At 31.5% G+C, this 25,848-nt stretch overlaps 4 protein-coding genes across 7 annotated transcripts in view; 2 read left to right on the top strand and 2 right to left on the bottom strand.

The window, feature by feature from the left end:
• Positions 1-3: 3 nt before the first annotated feature.
• On the bottom strand, positions 4-6,519 carry LOC146722209 (uncharacterized). Of its 4 annotated transcripts, none has more exons than XM_085485185.1 (8): positions 6,377-6,519; positions 4,966-5,151; positions 3,952-4,164; positions 3,123-3,146; positions 2,834-3,034; positions 2,293-2,493; positions 1,751-1,951; positions 4-60 (listed from the first exon to the last, which is right to left on the bottom strand). In XM_085485185.1, the coding sequence occupies exons 2-8, from the start codon at positions 5,127-5,129 to the stop codon at positions 15-17; spliced, it is 1,050 nt and encodes a 349-aa protein (XP_085341311.1). In that variant the 5' UTR covers positions 5,130-5,151; positions 6,377-6,519; the 3' UTR covers positions 4-14. The 4 variants fall into 4 exon arrangements, with proteins under 4 accessions (XP_085341311.1, XP_085341310.1, XP_085341313.1 ...); XM_085485184.1 differs by lacking the exon at positions 4-60 and adding an exon at positions 1,460-1,521; XM_085485187.1 differs by lacking the exons at positions 4-60; positions 2,293-2,493 and adding an exon at positions 1,460-1,521.
• Positions 6,520-6,926: 407 nt separating this feature from the next.
• LOC114934933 (uncharacterized) lies at positions 6,927-9,668 on the bottom strand. The gene is given in 3 exon segments (XM_085485188.1): positions 6,927-8,145; positions 8,147-8,996; positions 9,465-9,668. Coding segments are annotated over 3 exon segments (1,458 nt in total). The 5' UTR covers positions 9,656-9,668; the 3' UTR covers positions 6,927-7,728.
• Positions 9,669-10,639: 971 nt separating this feature from the next.
• Positions 10,640-18,348, top strand: LOC114934964 (protein GPR107). The gene is made up of 10 exons (XM_029307697.2): positions 10,640-10,885; positions 11,660-11,800; positions 12,670-12,827; positions 12,908-13,056; positions 14,442-14,674; positions 14,759-14,892; positions 14,984-15,251; positions 15,426-15,698; positions 15,788-15,957; positions 16,727-18,348. The coding sequence occupies exons 1-10, from the start codon at positions 10,790-10,792 to the stop codon at positions 16,866-16,868; spliced, it is 1,764 nt and encodes a 587-aa protein (XP_029163530.2). The 5' UTR covers positions 10,640-10,789; the 3' UTR covers positions 16,869-18,348.
• Positions 18,349-22,410: 4,062 nt separating this feature from the next.
• LOC114935010 (putative G protein-coupled receptor B0563.6) overlaps positions 22,411-25,848 on the top strand; it is a 39,057-nt gene continuing 35,619 nt past the window's right edge. Inside the window, exon 1 of the mRNA XM_029307754.2 lies at positions 22,411-22,625. The gene's annotated coding sequence lies outside the window, so the exon portion shown is untranslated. The remainder of the gene's footprint in view (positions 22,626-25,848) is intronic.

The raw sequence follows: 25,848 nt of genomic DNA, 5'->3' as shown, positions 1-25,848 counted from the left end.
AATTGTCCGTAGAGTCATTCGAACACTCCTTCCGGAGTAAAGGATAGATCGTCGGAGAATCTGAAAAGAAAACACAGATATCTATTAATGTGATGTTTTAATAAACGTTTATCTTTTATTTTATTAATATCGATTGATATACATACATTGATATGTATTGGCGGTTGCCTAAAAAAAGAAATATACTATCTATTATAATTACATGTTGCCTTTACAAACGTTACTTTTTATTGCATTATATTTGTTCATAAATCGAACATGTAAAATAATTAATGATTTATTACAATATATTAAATAATTTATATAAAGCAAATAGTATGTTAGTTTTGTCTGTTCAATGTACTAATTGTGAGGAGTTGGTTCCAAGAGCCATTTCAGATCGAGTTTGTTCATGATGCGAAGTCGTAGAGTCATCGAAACTCGGAGTAAGGAGATCGCGAATGAAAAGAACCGATTTATTTTATAATTTTTTTTTAATTCGTATATATCTCAGATATATTGAATGCCAAAAAAATACATATCTTATATTCCTACAAACGTTCTTTATTGATTATATGTTCTAATCGAACAGTTCGTAAAGAATAAAATATTTAATTAATTGAGTTTATATATTATAAATATTATAAGAGAAATTTTTACTCTGATATTTCATTTTTAGTTTGTAGTCCTTTAAAAGATTACATACTAATTTTGTATTCCTCAAGACTGTATGAATTTCGTTTTTCCAAAGAATGTACATTTTTGTAGAATTGCAGATTATAAATTATTTATTTAAGAAATGATTTATCTAATATTAAATAAAATATATCAGGACAAATTATATGGTTTTTTGTGGTCTGATCTGAAAGAAAATCTGTGAATTGACTTAATAGTTTGCGTTTTCAAAGTTTATCTTTTTTTTATTAATATGTATGGAACATCGAAATTGTGTATGGTATTGAACCTTAAAAAAGAAATAATCTCAGATCTAAAAATACATGCCTTTATAAGGTTTTTACTTTTTTATTTATTGTATTTAATATTGTATTGAAATCAAAAAAGATTACTACTATAAATTACTTGCCTTACAATTAATATTAAATTTTATAAATAAATTATTAAAATATACATTATTTATTTAATTAATATTATATTTATTTAAATATAAATATTTATAAGTATTAAAAGAGAGCAAATATTAGTATATCTTTTCTTTTATTCTTGCTCTTCATGTGTATTTTGTTTTCAGTTTTGCTTGTTGCCAATGTAGCATTTTTGTGAATTCGAACGTAGAAGTTTGCGGTGTTTCAAAGATGTACGCCATTCTTTTCGAGATTCGAGAGTGTGAGTCCTCATCGGACCTGCGAAGAATTGTCCGTAGAGTCAGTCCGAAACACTCTTCCGGAGTAAAGATAGATCGTCGGAGAATCTGAAAAGAAAACACAGATATTTAATTAATGTGATGTTTTAATAAACGTTTATCTTTTATTTTATTAATATCGTATTGATATATCATACATTGATATGTATTTGGAAGGTTGCCTAAAAAAAGAATATATATATCTTATATAATTACATGTTGCCTTTACAAACGTTTACTTTTTATTGCATTTTTATTTGTTCTATAAATCGAAACATGTATTCGTAAAAATATGAACACAATTAAATAAAATTATTTAAATTTAAATATTGAGTTTTCTCATATTATACAATAATATTATATTTAAAATATAAAGTATTTATAATCAAAAAGAGCAAATATTAGTTATACTTCTCGTGCTCTTTTTTAGTTTCTTGCTCCTGTTGCAATGTAGCTAAATTTTGTGAATTCGACGTAGAAGTTTGCGGTGTTTCCAAAGATGTAGCCATTCTTTTCGAGATTCGAGATTGTGAGTCTTCATCGGACTGCGAAGAATTGTCCGTAGAGTCATTCGAACACTCTTCCGGAGTAAAGGATAGATCGTCGGAGAATCTGAAAAGAAAACACAGATATTTATTAATGTGATGTTTTAATAAACGTTTATCTTTTATTTTATTAATATCGTATTGATATATCATACATTGATATGTATTTGGAAGGTTGCCTAAAAAAAGAATATACATATCTATTATAATTACATGTTGCCTTTACAAACGTTTACTTTTTATTGCATTTATATTTGTTCTATAAATCGAAACATGTATTCGTAAAAATATGAACACAATTAAATAAAATTATTTAAATTTAAATATTGAGTTTTCTCATATTATACAATAATATTATATTTAAAATATAAAGTATTTATAATCAAAGAGAGCAAATATTAGTTATACTTCTCGTGTTCTTTTTTAGTTTCTTGCTCCTGTTGCAATGTAGCTAAATTTTGTGAATTCGACGTAGAAGTTTGCGGTGTTTCCAAAGATATAGCCATTTTTTTCGAGATTCGAGATTGTAAGTCTTCATCGGACTGCGAAGAGTTGTCCGTAGAGTCATTCGAACACTCCTCCGGAGTAAAAGATAGATCGTCGAAGAATCTGAAAAGAAAAAACAAATATATGTTAATATTGTTTTAATAAACGTTTATCTTTCATTTTATTAATATCGTATTAATATATCATACATTGATAGGTATTTGGAAGGTTGCCTAAAAAATAGTTTACAGATATCTATTAAAATTACATGTTGCCTAATCAAACGTTTACTTTATATTGCATTTATATTTGTTCTATGAATTGAAACATGTATTCGTGAAAATATGAACACATGTAAATAAAATTATTTAAATTTAAATATTAAGTTTTTATATATTATACAATAATATTATATTTAAAATATAAAGTATTTATAATCAAAGAGAGCAAATATTAGTTATACTTCTCGTGCTCTTTTTTAGTTTTTTGTTCCTGTTGCAATGTATCTAAATTTTGTGAATTCGACGTAGAAGTTTGCGGTGTTTCCAAAGATGTAGCCATTCTTTTCGAGATTCGAGATTGTGAGTCTTCATCGGACTGCGAAGAATTGTCCGTAGAGTCATTCGAACACTCTTCCGGAGTAAAGGATAGATCGTCGGAGAATCTGAGAAGAAAACACAGATATCTATTAATGTAATGTTTTAATATACGTTTATCTTTTATTTTATTAATATCGTATTGATATATCATACATTGATATGTATTTGGAAGGTTGCCTAAAAAAAGAATACAGATTATTAATATTACATGTTGTTTTTTTAAACGTTTACTTTTTTTTGCATTTATATATATTCGATGAATCGAAACATGTTTTCGTGAAAATATGAACACAATTAAATAAAATTATTTAAATTTAAATATTAAATTTTCTCATACTATACTATATTAAATTTAAAATATTTATCAAAAATGTGATCCAATTGCCAGTTGAAATTTTGAAATAAAGATAAAAAGGAATTGATTGATTTTTTCTTAGCTAATCGCGTTTTAGTCATGAAAATATAAATATTTTACTTATATTGTTATAATTAACAATTATTAAGAATAATCTTTTTTATATTAAATCAATTACGTATATTATGTCCTGATTTCATGTAATTTAATATTGTATAATAATTGCTTCAATTGCATAAATATATTTACTAAAATTATAATTTTAAAAGATATATTAAAATAATATATCATTATTGTTATTCTAAATAATTTCTTTAATCAACGCAAAAAGTTTAAAAATATAAAGACAAACAAATAAAATTTGTATTTAAAAATAAATTGGCTATAAGAGAGAAACAAAATTTGTTTTATTAATAAAAATATTCAATTTTCGCGTATAATTCAATATTTAGTAACGCAAAAACGTTAAAAATATAAAGACAAACAAATAAAATTTGTATTTAAAAATAAATTAGCTATAAGAGAGAAACAAAATTTATTTTATTAATAAAAATATTCAATTTTCGCGTATAATTCAATATTTAGTAAGCGCATATATATATATATATATAATAAAATATATAATACTTCTCTTGCTTTGTCCCCATATTTTGTTTCTGCATGATATCCAAAATATCTTCAAGATTTGCAGTAAGAGCTTGCTGTGTCTCTAAAGAAATAAGCATTTCTCTTGAGTGTCGAGTTGGTGATTTTTCATCTGACTCGGAAGAATTATCGGTTTTCATGAGCTTACGCGATTCGATATTAGTTATTGTAACATTGACAGATTCAGGAAGATGCCTACGTAGAAAACATCAAAATTTCTCAATAAAATATATTAAATATAATAAAATATACTTTGTCAGTCAGCATTTATATTTTACTTTATTCATATCTGTTATGCGAATCAAAATACGTATGCATAAAAAGATACTTGTTTAAATTTATTTGATGTATTACTTTTATTAGTTAATCAAACTTTATATTCATAAAAAATTATTACGTCATTCCTTTCCTTAAAAAGTGTATGTTAAGTCGATTACTCGAATATATTGAAGCTTTTTTTTCTGCGATGCTGATTGGATGCTGACGCGTTGCGATATATTCGTGGTTAGAGTAGGCGCGTAGCGTTCGAGCGTTTCGTAATGTAAAACCAATGTGTTCTTTGATGTATGTACATAATTTGAATTCCCAAATTTCTATTACGTATGTACATAATTTGAATTCCTAAATTTCTATTATGTATGTACAAAATTTTAAGTCGATGAATTGTATATGATTGAAATGTATATAATAGAAATTCGAGAATTAAAAGTTGTGCATAATTGAAATTCAGCAAATTAAAATTATGTACCCTCGCAGGGATAAAGTTAATTTGTCGTATAAAAATTGTAATTGCATAAATATTTTTACCAAAAATTTATAATTTTAATTAATATAAAAATATAGTATTATTCTAAATAATTCTGGATAGTGCCTCATCACAAATCATTAAAAATATAAAGATAAACAAATAAAATTTTTTATAATATAGATATTGAAATTTCGCGTTACAATAAGATATTAAATTTTAGCATTTATAAATCAAAGATTATATAATACTTCTCTTGATTTTCCTCGACATCTTGTGTTTGCTGCAAAGAATCCAAATCTGTAGTAAAATCTGGTGGTGGCTCTAAAGAAGTAAGCGGTTCTCTTGAGTGTCGAGGCGATGATTTTTCATCAGAGGAATCATCAATTCCACAAGACTCAGGTGATTCTTCCATTATATTGGATTCGGAATTTTATCTGCAAAAGAATACCAAGATTTGTTAATATAACATATTGCCTTGACATATATATATATATATATATATATATATATATATGTCTTAATTTATCCATATTTGTTCTACAAATCTGAACACATTTTCAAAAAAAGATAATAAATTTAATTTTATCTCTCATCTTTCTTTTTTAATCAAACATTTTTGTTATAAAATTATTACAACAATAGATTTGACAGAAAGACGTTCTACGCAGACAGCCAATAATAATAAAACATATATATATATATAAACATATACACATAATAATAAAATATTTCATTGACACATATTTTTATATTTTACTTTGTTCATATTTGTTCTTTGTATCAAAAAACGGATTAAAAAAAGCAATTGGTTAATTTTATTTGATATTATATCACATTTATTATTATTATTAATATTATTATCATTATTATTTAATTATAATTTGAGGAAAGAAAGACGTCTCAAAACATCTGCGTTCGGTGAATAATTTCAACGAATCGATGATTGTGACTCGTAGCAAAATAATATTGATAAAATATATGAAAAGTGAAAAGGATAATATGCTCGATTAAATTTTGCTAACATTATTCGAATTAATTTGACCTTTCTTTTCATTAGCATTATCATTTATCATATTAGTTTCGATGTTTCCAATATTTCACGGAACGAGCATAGTTTTTGCTTTAGTATCGACCAGCGAAGGGCAAAGCACTTATTTTGATGTACGCTGATTTCTTATGATGTGACACAAACAATAATACAGGAGGATAAGGAGCGAAAGTTCAAAAAACTCGAACGCTTCTGTTCACATAATGATTATGGCAAGATTTCAGAAGCTTTTAATACATCGGCCTCGTGGCAATGTAATATTGATAATAATAAATGTGATAGAATGTATGTGATGATGTCGGAATATATATTATGTCACCTTACTTTATATCACTTGCACAATAAAGAAAATTATCAATTCTTTAAATTTATAATTAACTTATCTTAATATAAATACGCGAAATATTTTTTGTAATATGCATTGTGAAAGTCATGACACATATTATTTATGGTAGCTGTGCATCACGAATTATGTGAATTTGCACGTAATTACGCGGCAAAAGAAAACATTTATACATTTTTTAGAAACATTATCTTTCAATTGTTTCCACAAAATTTACACTTTCCACAATATTTACATTTTCACAATAATAAAAAATTAGAATAATTACCTCTGCTCGTAATTCACAGTAGATTATCTGGAAACTGGATGACCGGATAAAAATTTTACTTTTTTTCAGCTAAAATGCTTCTATCAACTTATAACACTGTCAAAACTTGACGAACTTTGACTCGTTTCGGAATGTGAGGGATGAATATATATAAGTACATCTGTAGCGCCTCTGATCGATCGATTGAAAAGTATCTATTGACAGCGATAATAATCGCCAAGTACTTGGTCGATAAAGGGTAACACACGCGCATTTATTACAAAGAACATTTAAAAAATAATATTAAAATAAGATTTAAATTATATCGAAAATATTGTATTCATTTAAAATATTAGACTAAATTTTTTTCTTCTATTGCATATATACATATAATATAATGAGAAGTTCACAGGCGTTATAGATATATTTCTATATTTATCCTCCATATCTCAAAATAAATCAATATCTGGCAGCTTTAAAATATTTCTTATTTTTTTCTTATCGAAATGGCCAGAGCCGTAGAAAAAAGGAAATCTAAAGTATCAAATGTAATTCTCTTATTACTGTAGGGTTAACGTTTCATTTCAATCATTTATTTGTAAATATATAAAAAGTACAAGTACTTATTCTTAATTGTATAAAAATGATCGATAATTATTGAGCATTACATGTCATTATATAGATTTATACATCCGCAATAACTTTGCTTATAAATTGTCATAAATCTAAATGTGATTACAAAATAAACTTAGCAAAATCCGAGATATTACATATGGTGGGAATCGTAACTAATATAAGTTTCTTTAATTGTGCGTAATAACACATTAATTACACATTTCGCAAGACGCTAAATAACACATCATACATCATGTCCTGCAAAAATCATCGTTCATCATCGTTTTTAATATAATTCGAAAGCTATGCATATAAAATTGCATTATGTATTCAAATCAACGGACTATGACTATAAATTACGTACAAGTTGGCTTTTATTGCGAAATTAAAAGCGTTGCTATTGTTATTATAAATATTAAAATTATCTTTTGCATCGAAAACTGAAAGGATAATCAACTGACAATCTAATAATGCAAAATTGCGATTTGATATTTATAAAACTTAAAAAACAATAATGGCTATAAGAAGTACTCCTTAATATTATTTAATTACAAGAATATGTATACATTTATAAGCTTCATAAATATCAAATAGCATTTTTAATTACGTAAGTAACATCTCAGACTTTGCTCAGTTCTTTGCAATTATATTTGAAAAAAAACTATATATACATTATTTAATCGAATATTATTATATCAGTCACAAAAGAATTGTTGTATGAGCCTTGTCATCTTAGAAATAATATAATATACCATTTTTTATTGTCTACCAATTACTTGAATTTTACCATACGCTCCCTTGCAACCGACATTATTTTCTATCAACTGTCGTTTAATAAGAGCGATCTGATCTTGAGAGAGTAATAGTTTGACATTTTTCGCCGTGTTTATAATGCATTTTTCTAAAACATCCTCGCTCAAGGGTTCGTAAGGAATAATTTTGACGTTGAGATTTGCGTCTGCGAAAGTATTTCTTATTGTATTTATACTTTTATTCAAATCTATACTACGCGTCAAATCGTCATTCATCTGCTCGACATTAAAAATAGCTAATACAGTGTCGTATCGATCGCCATATTTCTTTCGATGCTCTTTTACAAAGCTTATAACGTCCGACGAATGTTCTTCCTTCAAATTGTCCAAGATGAACAAATCCGCGCGCGAAGGAAAGAAGACACTGATCACTAGTTTTTTCACGAAACTTCTTTCTTATAATTTCTGCCGTGTATGTTTTACCGACACCTGTACCACCGACGAGAGCTATTATTTTGAAGAGAGGTGAATTTTGCTGAAGATAGTTGCTCAAGACTTGTATAGCTCGATCCTGGCCGAAAATGTGTTTTTCCAATTCAACAACGGCAGTCGTAAAAGTATAACTATGCTTATTATTCTGATCTTCATGTAAAGGTACCGAAAACAGAAATACGCATATCGAAGATAATATTAACAAAATTGTTACAAAACATATACAAAGAGCTCGTTTGACTTTCGAACATTTAGAAGTTTTTTTCGAAGGTTTTTTTTTCGGTTTCTTATAATTTTTATCGTCTTCGTTCGTACAGTCTGAATTGTCTTTTTGAATCTTACAAATCTTGAGTTTTCGTCTCGTAGGAATTAATTTTGCAATATCCTCGTTTGATTTCGAAGGCCGAGATTTTGAATTAAGGACAGACCTTAACATATTTGGTTGTGCAATTGCATTACGGGATAATGATTCCATTGTAGAGATTGTAGAAAACGATTTTGATAAGCCTACACATTCTGAAGGATCTATAAATTTTTCTACTTCCATAACTTCTTGATTGTTTGTTAGTATAGGTGCGAACGATACAGCATCATGGATATTATTTGTTAAATCTGGATACTTTTCTACTTCCATATATTCCACTTGATCGTTTGCAGGCATAAGTGATGATGCATTATCGATCTTCGTACGCCAGAAATGCTCCGGGAACTTGCTCTTGTCATTAAAACTATATTTTGTGTTTTTTGTGCGTGCCTGCATCTCCGATAATATTTCCGGTTTCCTGGTTTTAAAAATAAAAAATACTTAGTTCATGCCTTTTAATATCATTTTGTGATAATTGAATGTTTTTGAAAAATATATCGTCTCGTATATTAAACGCGAAAACAATATATTCAAATAGTTTAATGTCTTAAAAATATTTTTAAATTTTATTATCGAAACTAATAATAAATGTAAATAGTTATTAAAATATTCTTATTAACATATTTTCCGTTTTACATTTCTAGCTTAATCAATTGTGCTCTGTGTGAAAATTGCAAAGATATTTGCTTGAAAATTATAATTTTGAATTTTACTTGAATATGATATACCAGATATGCGAATACAGATGAGTAATTTCGAATTATTTATACAAATTATTAAAAGATATAAAGAAAAGCAAATAAAATTTGATTAATGAAGATATCAAATTTTTGCGTATTATGTGATATATTTATAAGCTTATAATTTTAATAAAAGGATATAATACCTGGTGCAAATGTTGGGATATAATATTTGTTCGCTGTAATGCCTGTCAAACTTGGATGATTCTTCCAAAGCCTTAAAAAAAGGTTTATTGCTGGACGGAAAACTGAACGTCCTGATTATTTTATTATGCGATGGCTTCTGATCCGACTCGAAGGTATCATCGATATTCAATGCCTCGAGCTGCTTTTCCATAATATCGGACCTTCTGCACAAAAGAAACTAATCTATTAATAACATAACCCTTAAGTTACAAAATGACATACACGTATTTACTTCGTTCGTCTCTGTTCTGCAAATCGGAGCATTCGAGAAATTTTTAATCAAAGAATTTATTTGATATCTATATTTACTTTTATTGCAGATTAGATTAATGCGTATATCTTAGCGAAAAGGCTTGCAGATTAGATTAATGTATACCTTAGCGAAAAAGCTTGCAAATTAAAATATTATAGTAAAAGAAATAAATATATAATCGTGTTAAAAACAGAAGTAATAATAAACGTTTCTCAGCTGAGCTATATAAAAACTAAAACACAAATTTTCTAATTATTTTAATATTAACATTATTTTCTAGATTCCTTAGATTTTTGTGTGATAATGTTTGAAATTGCATTTTACATTTCAAAATTATTATTAACAAAAAAATCAAATTTTGAATATTTTGCTAATCATCAAGTTTTACTTATCTTTAAATTTTTAAATATATTTCCGTAAAAAATCTAATTCAAGAGCGTTAAAAAATCTGTTGTCCATCTTACACTTTATCGTTTTCCCTTTTCTTTCGAAAGCACAACTGTATACTCTTGTCTTGCTCCGATTACAAAAGATACAAATACGTGCGAAGCTACGGGCCGTTAAAAATCGTAATTCGGCCCTGCAGATGCCACATGAATCCGGTTCTTACCAGCACACAACGGAAACTGTACGAATTGTAACTGTCGAGGATCATATTAATCGAAAAGTACGTCGAATTTGGTCGATCCTGGATGGGAACTAAACCAGCGAAATTCCCCGCGATGTTTGCTGCTTTTTCTTCTTTTTTTTGAGAGCGATTCTAGCGCGCTGACAACGCATACTTGACAACACAGTTAATCCACGGTCGAGTTCAATGGTCCAATTTACTCGTTCCTTCTTTCTCACAGCGCTATATGCTTATCCGGTTCAATTCCATATTTTTAACATTCCGGGACGGTCTCAGTTCCTGCTCGGTTATCGACGAGCGAGGGCGAAGCGTTCTCGACGCGGCGCGCGCCGATTCCTTGTGATGTGACACGAGCGGTGACACAGCGGGAGACAATCAGCGGGAGTGCAAGAAAAGCCAAAGAGATGAGGTCGAACGCTGTTAGGCTGGTGCGCGTTTGCCTGTCGCTTCTGCTGATGGTGACCGTGGCTAGTGCGAGGATTCACAAGCTGGATATACGGGTTAGTTGATTGAGTTGCGCTGAAAACGTTGCATTTTTCCAGACGACACATATTCATCATTATTATTATCGTCGCACGTCTAATTGCGATTCGCGAGAAAAAGAGCCTCGAGGCGCATTCGTCGAATCGTTTCAACGGATCGGCAATGTTGTGTCGTATAGCGGTATAATTCTGTGGGAAAAGTGAATAAAGACGCCTCTACGTTATTGTGTGCTTAGTGCGTACGGTACATTAATAATCAAATACGTAAGATTATGAAAAAAAATCATATCACACCGGAATTGCCCATGACAATGTCATTGAATGTCATGCGCGATAATTTCGGAGCACATCATATGTCATGCTATTTTACGTCATCTAAGAAGAAAAAATTTATTGATTTTATCGATTCCTTATTTTTATAATTAGCCACAATTGATAGATATATCTGAATAATAAAGTTGAATATTTTTTGTGATGAGTTTTATGAAAATTACTGCAAAGTTATAAAGTATTTAATTATTGTTGTGACATTTGCTATCTAATCACGCCGGGCTGCATTATGAATTATGTTCATTTTTGTGCAACTTTTGTGCGGAAAAATAAGTACGTTAGACAATAATTTTCCAGAAATTTTTCTTTTGCGGAAATTGCAAAAAAATGCAGAAGCTATATATAAGTCTATATGTCTATTCTTTTCGGAGCAATGGCACTTTTATCCTGCTGCGTTTTGTTCCTTTTCCTGCTTTTTGTCCAATGCATTCCATTTCGTTCAAAGTGTCGTTTGCATTTCAGAAAGACAGAAGACATTACATTACCTTGAGCACATTTGGTTTCTACAAGGGTGGCATTTTAACCGTGAATCTCACGAATTTCAAGTTTGAGCCAGCGGACGCAGACAAAAAACTGACACCGGAAAGTGCAAACAAGGCAGTAGTAAGTTACAATAATAAATAATAATATGCATTTTTAAATTACTTAAATTTTTTTAAAAAAGAAGTCAATCTTATTTTTAAGAAAATTTCGGAGTAACGCAATTATGGAGGAAAAGGTAAAATTAATCTTGATGTCAAGTTCTTTTTTTTAGAATTTTTAAAGTGAAATATTGCAGTATTATACTGTGCCAAAATTATACAATAATTTTTCACAATTTTTCTATATTTAAATTTTTCATTATAATATAATTTATAATTCTCTATAATTTCTAGAATTTATACATACTCTTATTATACTGTCAATCTAACTACAACGTAACAAGATAAACATTTTAATCTTATAAAACTCTTTCTATTAAATTACAAATTAGGATTTGATAAACATTTTAATATTATAAAACTCTTTCTATTAAATTACGAATTAAGATTTGATTTCAAAACGACGCATACATGTCGTACTGTCGACAGACACCTGTTTTTGTCTTCCGTACTTTGATAGTCTCGTCGACAGTCACCCGCGTTTATAAATAAGCTTCTAGAATGTTTAGTATATATATCATCGACTTGTTAGACTCCTGAATGACTTGTTCACACATACACACACTACACACATTTGATATAGGATACAAACTGGCACGTAAAACTTTTTCATTTCTTCGTGTATGTATATCGTTATCTTAACGTTGAAAGCATTCATTTATATTAATTTAACGCACATTTAATTATTCGTTCTACACGAAAAGACAAGGAAAAATTTATTAATATATTAAACTATTATTTTGTATATACAAAAAAAATGTATATATTTTTGCGCAAATAAACAATAACTTTTATATTATCATAAAAATAATTTTTTTATTCTAATTACAGTTTGGCTTCAGCTTGGGTCGAACGCTCATCGATGCTATCAATCCCTACGTTCACAATCACCTGGATGGATGCCTGTTGCAAAACATTTCGAATCTCAAGACGGAGCAAAAGGATGACAGTTCCATTATATATTTTACCATGGACCTGAAGAATCTAACGTAAGACGCAAGCGTCAGCCATTAGAATTTATTCGCCCGAGAGTAAATCGAATTTGTAATATTCGCGTAAATCATTGCAGGATGCAAGTGAACTGCAGTCACAATGTAGAGGCGGCACACATTTATAGAGACCCTACAGTGCTGACGTATCGAACGAAGAGGAACTCGCTGTCGGAGAGATTCAGCGATACCGCGCTCTTCCCCAGGAAAAAGCGAAATGCATCGCACGGTGAGTTGTCGCATATGCATATCAAATCCACGTGTCAAAGTTATTTCTGTCCCACGCGCCTAGTACAAGAGCGAGCAGGTAGATATTGAGATGTGTGCGGCGTTTTTCTTCATTAACGCCTCATCGATTTTTGCGACGATCTGTCGGCGATGTGTCTTCCTCTCGCATGTAATGCGACCAGCGTTTATACTTAACTTCATAACATTGCCCAATGTAAATAAATCGCGTGCGACAGTTGCGACATTTGGCATATGCTTAAAGACATGGTAATTATACGAGGAGGACACGCTGCGATAGAGCGAAAGATACCTCATTTAGTCTCCGCGTGTTGCGCAATTCGAAGAGTTTTGCTTCAGACGTGATTTGTCTTTGAAAATTTCCGATCTAAATGCTATCGCTGTTTGCTATGAATAGAGTAATGAAATTTCGCCTAGGACAAGAGCCGCGGAAACGACATCTGGTAAATGTTACTAGCGATACATTTGATATATCGAAAATAAACCATCATAGCATTTGCCAGATATTTTTCACATTTCCTCACGGCCTAATATTAGAGATGTAATTCGACTGCAACGGTTAGAACAGGTGTAAACTGGAGACTTGGCTGATGATCCTTCGCGATGCAAACATACCGTGTGTCACAAGGAATTATTATTGTCCTGACAAATGTTATTGTAATGAATCATTTTTATTTCTTTCATTATTATTACTTATTTTAAATTAACAATAAAACAGATATATCTCAACGCGATATAGAAATGACACATATTGACAATATTAACAAATGTGATGGCGATGATAAAGAGAAAAAGCTTTGTTGAAGCTAGATTTCCATATTCGATGTAATTACATATTTATCTTAAATGATCTTATATCTATTAGACATTTAATTTAAAATATTTGAAGACGGATCGTCATAAATCAATAAAACTCTAAACTATAAATACAATTCGGAGAATTTGTGCAATAAACAAAATGATCGCAATCAAGAAGCATATTCAGCACATGATTCGAACAGACAGTTTTAACGATGATCGATGAGCGACGACGGTCTCGAAGTGACATTGCTGATCGAACATCGCAGATGAGAGACGCTATAATTAACGCGGCTTGTCCCCGATCTTATAAATAACGCGAAACTCAGATATTTTTGTGAAGGTTCGGTTAGATAACTATCTTTTACACTGAGTGTATACGCCTATATCGTCGGTTACCATATATCTCATCTCAATTGCCGTTCGTTCTAAACGAGCATTGCGTCATTGAGCGACGTCGTTGAAACGATGAACTTACATCCGACAATAAAATAAGATTGTACAAGAAATCGAAATCTCCCGCTTATCTTTTCACTCAATTAAATTGATGTAAAAAATCGGTTTGCGCAGTCGAGAAGCTCGTTGCGCTCGGCGATGTCTCGAGACTCGGGTCGGAGAGCAACGCGTGCTCTCGTCTGAGATTGCCAATGACAATGGAGACAACGTCAAAGGGCGAGAAATCGTACAACACGAGCTTCGTCATGTACGTGGCGAGCGAGGAAGAGGAAGGCCTGTACAATCTATATTTTCATAATTGTCAGAATTATGACAATTATATGGAACCGCTGCTGGTGGATTTCACGGTAAGATTATCCGGAAATGAATTGGCAAATGAAACACATTATTATATGTGCGTTCAGTGCTGAAGAGATATATTCTTCTCGTAGATGGAAATAGCGGAGATGAATAACGACAACTTCCTCAGCGCCGGCGAGATGCCCCTGCCAGCTTTGTACTTCACGATGGCGCTGCTCTTCTTCTTGTCCGGCTGCCTTTGGGTGTTTATTCTTAACAAAAGCAAGTAAGGGAAACAGCATTATGCGATATAATGATAAAACATTAGCACGGAACGCAGAACATAAACTTACGTAATATTAATTTTTGCGATACAGGCATACCGTATTCAAAATCCACTACTTAATGGCGGTCCTGGTGTACCTGAAGTCTTTCTCACTGTTATTCCACGGTATAAATTACCACTTTATCCAGACCAAGGGTGAACACGTAGAGGCGTGGGCAATTTTGTATTACATTACTCATCTCCTAAAAGGCGCCGTTCTCTTTATTACTATCGTACTTATTGGCACGGGATGGAACTTTATAAAGCACATTCTCACAGATAAGGAAAAGAAACTCTTTATGCTGGTCATACCGTTACAGGTAAAAACATTAATATTTTTTTATTAATATAATTTGGCTCTGTTTTCTCTCAAACCATTCTTTTAAATTAAAAGTATGAAAAAATTAAAGAATATATTTTGCAATGGAGATATTCGTGACATGATACATAGTGGCTTTAAAGTAATATTGTAATAGAAGTGCATTCTTTCATAGGTATTGGCAAATGTGGCGGAAATAATAATCGAAGAAAGCGACGTAGGTAATTTACGACGCCAGACATCGCGGGACATGTTTATCCTCATTGATTTGGTCTGTTGCGGTGCAATTCTATTTCCGGTTGTGTGGAGCATCAGGCATTTAGAAGAGGCCGCCCGCACGAGTGATAAAGCGGCTATGAACTTGCGCAAACTCATGTTGTTCAAGCATTTCTACATTATGATAGTTTTCTATATATACTTCACCCGAATTATAATGTACATACTCAAGGTATGTGCTGAGTTTTGTGCCTTGATTTATTTCGATTTTCATGAATTGCACGAATAATATTTTGATGCAAATTTCTCTTACGTTTATAGATCACCGTGCGCTTTGATTACCAATGGCTGGATGAAACTTTCCGAGAAATGGCGACCTACGCATTCTTCGTCTTGACAGGTTACAAATTTCGACCAGCATCCGCGAATCCGTACTTCACGGTGCCGAGCGACGAAGTGGAGCCGGACGAGGACGACAAAGTCGACGTCGTGTATGTACATCAAATTAATTCCTCATAATTTTAAAATTTTCTTGTTTATAAATTATTTTAACAAATTAATTTGTCATAATTTTAAATTTTTCTTGTTTATAAATTGTTTTAACTTAATTCTCCTTTATTTTTGAAGAAAATATATAGCAACTTAATACATATTTTTATACCGTGACTAACAATAAGAAACATGACAAACTCAACGTAATCCATCGAATGTAACAAAATAATGTATAAAAATTTTTCCTCAATGGTAAAAGTCAACTAAACTGGTAATCATTTATTGTAGATAATTAGTTAAAATACAACGTTTTGGCTGCCATTGCAGCCCTTATCAAGTAAATCTATAAAAAGTTACATAAACATAATTATAATTTTAATACATTTATCGCAACAATTAATTATAAATTCATAAACAAAAAAATGTTACGTACCAAAAGTAAATGCAAAATAAATTAATACAGTAAATCAAATTCACTGCATACCTCTGACAACATTCACCATTGTTTTAATGAACAATGTAAAATTGACAGAAGTAAGCAAGAAATAAAAAGATGTTAACAGTTAGCAAGAATCTTAGTCACTACGCGTTAAAAAATCGAGACAAAACTAATGTGTCTTTCGCAATCTAAAACCTCATAACAAAGTCAAATAAATAAATAAATAGGTAAAAATAAAAATAATGTATACTTGTGTATTTGAAAAATAGACAAAGCTTCGTTTTGTTCGTTTCTTCTTTACTATAAAATAACATGTCAATATTTTTCAGTATTTCCGGTGGTAATGGAATTAGCAGGGACTTCAGTAAAGTGAGCAAGGTGCCAAGGGCAGTGAGAACTTCGAAAGTTCCGTCTACCGAGGAAGAGCGGCATAATCTCTTCCACAACACAGAATCTTGCGAGTACGACTGAAAATAATGGAAATAAATTGTGATAGATTGCGTCACATGACCAACGCGCCTGCGAATTTTCGAGGCTATATAATATTATACGGATTGAAGTAGCGATTATACATATATATATATATATATATATATATATATATATAATAAAAGCGCGATGACAGGGTGATGAAAAGAGAAATCACAATGAAAGAGGATGCGTGGCTCAAATTCAGCAAGTTTCCTATCCTCAAACGTGTTTTATATTTCTCCTAAAAAAGAGAGAAAAAAATACTAATCGGCTAGATAAACTATAGATTTACATACATGTATCATATATTTGCGATCGAGATGTTTGATGTGTTCGCTATAATTTCAAGTTGATCGCCGATTTCTCGACCCTCTCCCGCTTTCGTAGTCTATCATTCAATCCGACACTTAGTGAGACACACTTCTTCCTTTAATTTTTTCATTTCTCTTAAATTTCTTTATCTTAGTGAGATAGATACTTTAATGAGTTAGATAACTTGATAGGTAACTGTTCATTTTAATTATATTTAATGTTTCATGTTACAATATTATGTCGGCTCCGAGAACGTGAAAGTGCGAGGATAGACGACAAGTATACGCGCTTTTTTTTCGACGCGTCTCTTGTAGTCAGTTTTCCGTAGGCATTTAGAGAAACATTTCCATTCTTTTCTTTCCCATAACGCACGCTTGATTACCTCGGCATGTGAATCTCATTTTGCCGATGGCGCGGGTACTTTTGTATCGTACTTCGTAAATCTTACAATACATTTAGACAAGGACCGAACTAAACGGTGCAATAAACTTATCTAACAATAAGTGTCCTCTCGCGATATATTACATGCGATATTACTATACTAGAGTTATACGGTGCCATTATTATTCTCAGCGGCGGATCTATCGATGAATTAAGTTTTAATTCATCAAACAATTTTCGGCGTACAGATACATACTGGTATATATCACTTATTAAATTACGATTTCAATTCCTTTTCTTCAAGATATGATTTACGTTAATATATAATTTGTTAATATATAATTTTGTTTGTGTTTATAAAATCTTTTCTTTAAAAAAGAGATTTCTTAGGTTGTTGAAAATATATGTAGATCTGCAACTGATTATTATTTGGTACTTACTATTATACAAGCGTTGTCGTTTCGCTGTCGTTACATCTAGGGCCATACTTACTTACAGCTAAAAGGGACAAAAAATATTGTCTCTATTGTGAAAAGGAGTAACATATGGTAAATATGGTCCTAGTTACACCTGTTACTACTACTAACTGTGTCGTATATATCGAACGGGACACGAAAAGTTAAAAAAATAAAGTGGATATTTTTATGAAATATTAATGTTTCACCACTTATATTTATTTTTTCCCTTTGTCGGAAGATTGTTATAGTTTCTATGTAAGACTCATTATTTTGCGTGAAGAGTTAAACTTAAAAAGAAGTGAAAAATAAAATTATTAATTTTCTGCGAATGTGAATTTGAATTTATCCTGAAACTAATCGAGAATTTTTTTGTTTAACTTAATCATAACCGATGGAACCTTCGTAAACTTAATCGAATGGTTCCTAATACTTGTATGTATTCTATTCTTCATCCTCTTATATCTGACGTGAATACTCGTTTACCTAAACCACATAAATACGTGAGAAACATCTCCATGATAACTCTATCTTTCGATGAGGTAATCCTTTCACGTTTCTCGTCTGTAAGAAGATTAAACATGACGCTTGATGAAATAAAAGTTCCTTCCTCGTTTTTCCAGGTCGATTGACAATACATTGTGCGTCTCGAAAAAAATGATCGTCGCGCTATCTTTAGTTTGTTAAATCGATTCGAAGCATATAGTAAATTAAATTGACAGCCGAGTGTTCAAACTCATTCAATTTAACGCCTCTTGGTGAAAACCGCGACTGAAAAAAGACTGTAAGACAATGAAATAGATTTAGAGCGACGCCGCTTCTATCGCGTCGTATACACGTAAGTTTTTATGATTGCTATAAACGCCGCCTGCGGGTTTGCATTGAAACACGAAAACGGGCGGATTGTCAGTTTTTCTAGCGTAAAACCCCATGTACGGAGGCGAAAGTTAAAGAGATCCCGTGGGAGCCTCGCGCAGTTTCCACAGCAAGCGTAAAACGTGGCAAAGTACATCTAAGGTAAGAACATAAAAATTTACCGCACAATACAGCTGATACAACTTTCATTATACAGTCAATATCGTAACAATGCATGAGACTGATAAATATTTTACGCTCTGATTTCGGGATTACAACTATTTTTACAAACTATAATATATTCTCCTTCAGTCTATTTCTACTAAAGAAATATTAATTTCATGACATGTGATATCATGCCATGCTATCTGTGGGATATAAAAGGATATAGAACACAACAGACAGAGATAAATGAAAAATCTTGGATTGAAAGTTAGCAGATTATTTCACATTTTTCCAAATTTGGATCATGAAATTTCATAGTTTGGGGGTTGCGTTCTAAAACGTCCCTCTTCGAGGAAACTTTTACTCAAAATCTATAATGCACAAAACGTACACTATAGCTTTTTCAGTAAAATTTTCCTCGCAGAGAACGTTTTGGAACGCAACTTTAGACAAGTTCTATAGTTCTGTTGCATAATTCCGACTGTAGGCTTCCACTAAATACATATTTAACCCAATAAACTCGAATTATCGAATATATGATAAGCTGGCCATATTTCGAGCATTTCATTTATTATGAAATAATTATCGTACCGTTCTAGGCACGTACAATTATTATTTCCTTGGTTCGTTTAGTTCAAATTGATATAAAAAGATTAGTTGTCTATTCTTCAGTTGTTCATATAAATATATTAATATGTTCAATAATAACTTTTAAGTAAAATATTTTCTTCCTAATAGACTTAAAATAAACTCATTACAAATATTAGAAATACTCATTATCATATAATATATTCAAAAAAAGAAATTATTTTTTTTCAAGTATATTATAAACTTTTATCAAAAAAGACATCAGATAAAAAAACAAATAGAATATTTGTTTTAATTTAATATTTTTTATTGAAGTATTAAACTTATTAACATTAAGAACACATTTTGAATCAATTTGATGCTTATGATGAATTTATTATATATTTGCGGATATATATAAACTTATGAAATACTTGAAACAGGTAATATTTATTTGTATACAGTATGTATGTACAAGTGTGGCCCTGCACGCTGCGTCGCCGAAACTCGCCTGACTAAAAATCGTATTAAAAGGTGTGCTCCTCCATCACAAACTATAAAAATCATATTTCTAAATTTTTGTTATAAAATTATTGCAACAATAGATTTGGCAGGCTGTCTGCGTAGAACTTTTTATACCCAGACATAATTTTAATTCATCGAATTTTTATTACGTGGCGACATAAAAATAATTCGGTGCGTGGAGATAACATAGAAATCTGTTTTTCGTGAGCTCGTCGACCCCATGTCGAGGCATATACGAATAATTCTTAAGAGTCCTACTCCCTATGAAACAATTCACCCTGTTACGATCAAAGACCCCTATACCACTCCTGAGGATATTTTTGTGTGAGACACGCCGATGATGTTGGGCACGAATTCAGACTTGTTTTACGTTCTGTTCTAACATGTGATAAATATCATTTATTTATGACACTCGAAAGTTACAACACTTAGCACTTAAGGTCAATTACAGGATCTTTTCTATTTCAGGGAAGATTAGATGTGCGAGCTTGATATCAGTTTTTTTTTGTTGCGATGAAAATAAAACTTTATGAAATACTAGATAAATTGAACTTAGGAAATGTGTAATGAATATTGTAAATTCAAAGTTATTTTGAATTAATATTTTTTCTTTGCGCGCATTTTTTTCAAATAATATAAAAACTTGAATTATGTACTAGAAAAGAAAGTATTTAAAGTTTTAATTTTAAATGCTCAAAGAGTCCTTACAATATGAATCATATTGTGTCCTTACAATATGAATAAATATTGTGTCTTAAGAGCTTGCAAATGGAACGAATGGTAGAAATGTAAACGCGCTACTCTGCTTTCGTGTGTTTCTCTACTATCTTAATATTTCTAACTTTCTCCATCTACGTCATAGTTAGTGCGACGACTTGAGAAAGGGATGGGAAATGGCTGGAATTAGTTAGCTAATACTTGTTCGCGTTCGAAACTGCCTGGGATTAGTTAATCAAGGCTATCTAGAAGGGAGAATATGGGAGAGCGAGCAACTGACCCTTTTGTAAGACGCGAGTCGGAATGTGAAAAGTTTGACGGTGGATCATCGAAGGATTCATGATAACTATCGTATGCAATTTATCATTTCAATACAGAACAACACCTTTCTCTCTTCGTAGTCTGCGAAGATGGTTACGAATCATAAATCTCAATCTTCGGTGGTCTAAGTAAAGGCATTTAGTCGTCAGGTAACTATGAAGCATAAACATTATTTTGTCCCTAAAATTGCAAAAAACTATTCTTGCGTGTAGCAATAAAAGTAGATTACGGAAGCATCAACTCGATTGTTAAAATCTGCAAGCGCGAAGTTTTTCACCGAAAATATTCTACGAAATATATATATATATATATATATATATGTATATATAATATATAATACATTAATTATTTAAATCTATGAAATTTCAGAACAATGGAACTGAATTTCTTTATAATAATTTTAGCTAAATTAAAAAAAAGCACTATTTTATCTGTAACATATAAAATAGATCTAAAATTTTATTTTATTTCAGAATAAATTATGAGAGAATTTTCCGAATAAACTAATGCCTATATAAGAAAAGCATTTGATAATTTTACTTGCATGCTTTTATGTGCAAAAATATTTAGAAAATTATCGATTTACGTAAAAAAAATTTGCCTCCTTTTCGAATCGAAAACGATTCTACTTAAAAAAACATGATACTTTAGACACTATTTAAATTATAAATTATTTTTTATTTGAAATCCATGGCAGGATATTTTAAATAAAAACAATTTGAAACATATAATCACGAATTCAAGAACGATATATACGTATACATATCCGAATAACTGCGACAAAAAGCAGACAAAAGCTCGAACAAACACGAGGGCGAATGATGCGCGTTACGTATCAGATTAAGGGTTGATAAAACTCGGCTCTCGCGCCCGTGATTAACGTCATCTCGTTACCCGCATTTCGCAACGTCATCTCATTAATTCTGCTGCTGCCACTGAGATAATCTCGCGACAATTTCGGCCACCCTCGCATTTTCGTGCGTATCGGCAAACGAGGCCGACATCTGACCTTTCAATCCGGCGCGAGTTCGCACGACCCTATACGATCTTCTCCGTATCCGATGTTATCGCAGAACGTTTCCCTAATATTATCAGAACTTCCTTTCTTCCTTTTCTTCTTCTTTTCTCCCCATCGTTTTTCTTGCAAATCTACAAAGTGCTGGAGTTGCGACGCATGCGTCGCGTGGCTGGACCGGCCGACTTCTCGTGTATTCGCGAAAATTCTCCAGTTAGCGCCGCGACGCGCTCGAAGGAGCTCTCGTTCGTTGGACGGTGGTTGCAAAAAAAAAATCGACAACAGAAATTTTCGTCACTCTTGTGGCTGCAGGGAAAAAGGCGAAAACAAGTCTGCGAAGAAAGGAGAACCAAAAAATTACTACGCGAGAAAATTGTTTTTTTCCGGAAGTAGTTGCACGCGCGCGATTCAGCCGCGAAAAATGCAACCGGTACGCATCGCGAGGTAATTATAGCATTGTTTCTATCCGCGGAACGTTTTGATCGTCAAATCGATCGAGACGATCCGTATGGCTTGTAAACTGTATGTTTTTCATCGTGCGCGCGAAATGATTTGCACGCCGCATGCGGCAATGTAATTTGCGGCAGAGAATGCATGTTATAAGCATTTCATTTTAACTGGCGAGTGAAGATAATGAGCAATCAATTATATCATTTAGCAAACTGCAAGAAGACGCTAATGTCACTTTCTTGTTCCATCGATTCGTGACGTTAACGCTCTATGTTTCTCGTTTTATATTCTATGACCGCAACAGGCGAAATTAAAATTAATAAAACACGTAGAAAAATTACGATGCAACAATAAATGTCAGTTATTAACATAATTGACGAGTCGCTCTTGCGTTTTGTTTTAAATATATAAAATAATTATTTATTCGTTTATTGCATGTGCGCTAAATAAAAATATTCTTGTTAAAATAATTTTGTAAACGATCACCGATATTTTACCGCTCATCTTGTTTTCTATTTCAAATCAATTGATTTAAATAACGAAATTTTGTTTTGTGTATTGAATTGAAAAAAATCGAACCTTTCCAGTTAAAAATATCCTTATGAGGAATCTAATTAGCTTTATAACACATTATAAACGGCCGCGGCTTGTGACATTAATATTTCAACCGATATAAAATATTTAAAGGATTACCTTCATCACGCGAGTACATTACGTAGCGAATAAATGTGTGTGACATAAATTAAAATATAACGCAATTCTCAACAGCGGCGGGTCGCACAGATGAATCGCAACAGAATATTCACGCTGATTAATATTTCACATTATTTATTATTGTTTATATTCAAAAAGATTTACGTGTAAAAATATACACAGCCTGGTTGAAAGAGAGGGAGAGAGAGATAAATGCGCGTGCATCAATGACGCCGCATAAAATTAGATTCGGCTAAAAGCGCACTCGACCTTCGGCGTGAAAATCACTTTATATCGCGTTATGAATATGGTGCGTTAAAGAGAGAATACAAGAGCCGGTGAATGTTTAAATTATGAATGCAACGAAAAGCACCGGCACCTCTTTCTAGACTGACGCCAGATGCAAACGCACCGCGTGTGCATGTGAAAAGTAAAGTTGCAACGAGAGGGCATTGTAGAGCGGACACTTTTTCTTGTCGACGAGTTCGTTTAATCATCACTGTAGCCTGAAAATGAGTACTTTAGCTATCTTTGAGCTTTTAAAAAAATACTATCATAAGGTACGATGTGTAATAAAATTTCTTTCGCAAATGACATAAAGATATTATGCAGCGTGTCATCAATCATTATTAGGATATTAATTATAATCATACTGTAGAATTATATTAATTATATTTGATTATACATATTTATTGTACTAAAAGATGCAGTAAGATATTACCACAATTCCTTTTTGCACGCAAAAGATCATCTATTTAATTTAAGATTTAATTTATATTATTTTATTTAAAAATTTAATTAATTTCTTTTGCATCATTCATTCTGTATCAATTTGAACGCACGAATTTCTGAAAACACATGGCTACAAACCGACGCTCTTTACAAGCAATCGAACAAAAATAAAAGAATTTGCGGGATGAATGGAGATTGCTGTCTGGAATAGAGAATGAAAGGGCCAAATAGTATTGTGCGATTTCGAGAAATTTTCTTGAGCGCTCTCGCTGAGCGGAGATCCTTGTCAGCGCCTGCTCAAGTATTTTATTTGAAAATTTAATTAATTTCTTTTGCATCATTCATTCTGTATCGACTTGAACGCACGAATTTCTGAAAACACATGGCTACAAACCGACGCTCTTTACAAGCAATCGAACAAAAATAAAAGAATTTGCAGGATGAATGGAGATTGCTGTCTGGAATAGAGAATGAAAGGGCCAAATAGTATTGTGCGATTTCGAGGGATTTTCTTGAGCGCTCTCGCTGAGCGGAGATCCTTGTCAGCGCCTGCTCAAGTGCCCCTATTTCACCAAGTTTAAAGACCAGCATGTCTTTATCATTCACTGCAAGGAGGACTGGGTCTCGGATAACGATAATTTGAATCCCATATGAACTCGTTCGTAACAAAATAGAACTAAAAGTATTCGTTTACTCGTGAAATGATGATACAGCGACAAATAATTATATTATAATTTGAAATATCAAACGCGATTGTCACATTGAATAAAATAGAGCCCTCGTCAAATGATAGGCCGCTTTTGACATATATATACAAGGTTCGGTAATAATCGCTCCTCGTCACGTGTAAGTAGAGCGGGTTAAATCGAGTAGAAAAGTCCTCTATTGTCTTATGATCTTCGCAAATAATGAAAAAAGATCGGTCGATCTACGCGAGCAAAATAATAATGCGGGACGCTCCATTGATTTCTCGATTATCTAAATGTATATACCTATAATAAATTAGTAAAAATTATAACGCTCTTATATATTGAAATAAAATTGGAAAATTAATGTAAGTACAGGCCAACTCAAGAGCATAAATTATTAGGATGTTAATGAATATTATAAATTTTTATTGCTTCCCAATTATATCATATAAAAACATTAAAACATATTAATACAATTAAATCACAAACGTTTCGACTGTACGCAGTCTTCATCAGTGGAGTCATATAATATTAGTCAATTATAAAATTTAAAAAACATTTCGACGATGCTAACGATTGCAATTCCTACTGTTAATTATAATCATATATAAAATAACTTGGGTGATGCGAACGATTACAACTTTTGATGATGTGTAGCATGTATGATTTTGAAGCTGAATACATCACTATATTGTTCTTGGATCATTTCAAGATGTTAATGCGGATTATTTCCAATGATGATTTTAAAGGTGGAAAAAACTCTTGGCATTCCATCGTTTAAAAGCGTGGAATTGTCTTAGTTTCCCTTAATTATTATACGTTTCTATATAAAATGACACACTTTTTAATGACTATTGTCAGAAAAATTTTTTTTTGAATATTACAATGAAAATTGAATCTGCTAAATCGATGACTTTATAAATATTCACGCCACAATTATATACCTATAATTTGACTCGAGGACACACAGCGAAAAAATCAAATCTTATGTTACATCTCATGTTAAATTTATTTTTTAATTACCGTATTGCTCCACTCTCAGTTATCATTACAACGTTCCACATCTTTCCGATTTCTCTCGTGCACGTTCGTGCGTATACACG

This window comes from Nylanderia fulva, unplaced genomic scaffold (assembly GCF_048542155.1).
Source record: "Nylanderia fulva isolate GAGA-0341 unplaced genomic scaffold, ASM4854215v1 Scaffold35, whole genome shotgun sequence".
Taxonomy (NCBI): Eukaryota; Metazoa; Arthropoda; class Insecta; order Hymenoptera; family Formicidae; genus Nylanderia; species Nylanderia fulva.
The sequence above is the reverse complement of the archived record's forward strand: the minus strand, read 5'-3'. Positions and strand labels throughout refer to the sequence as shown.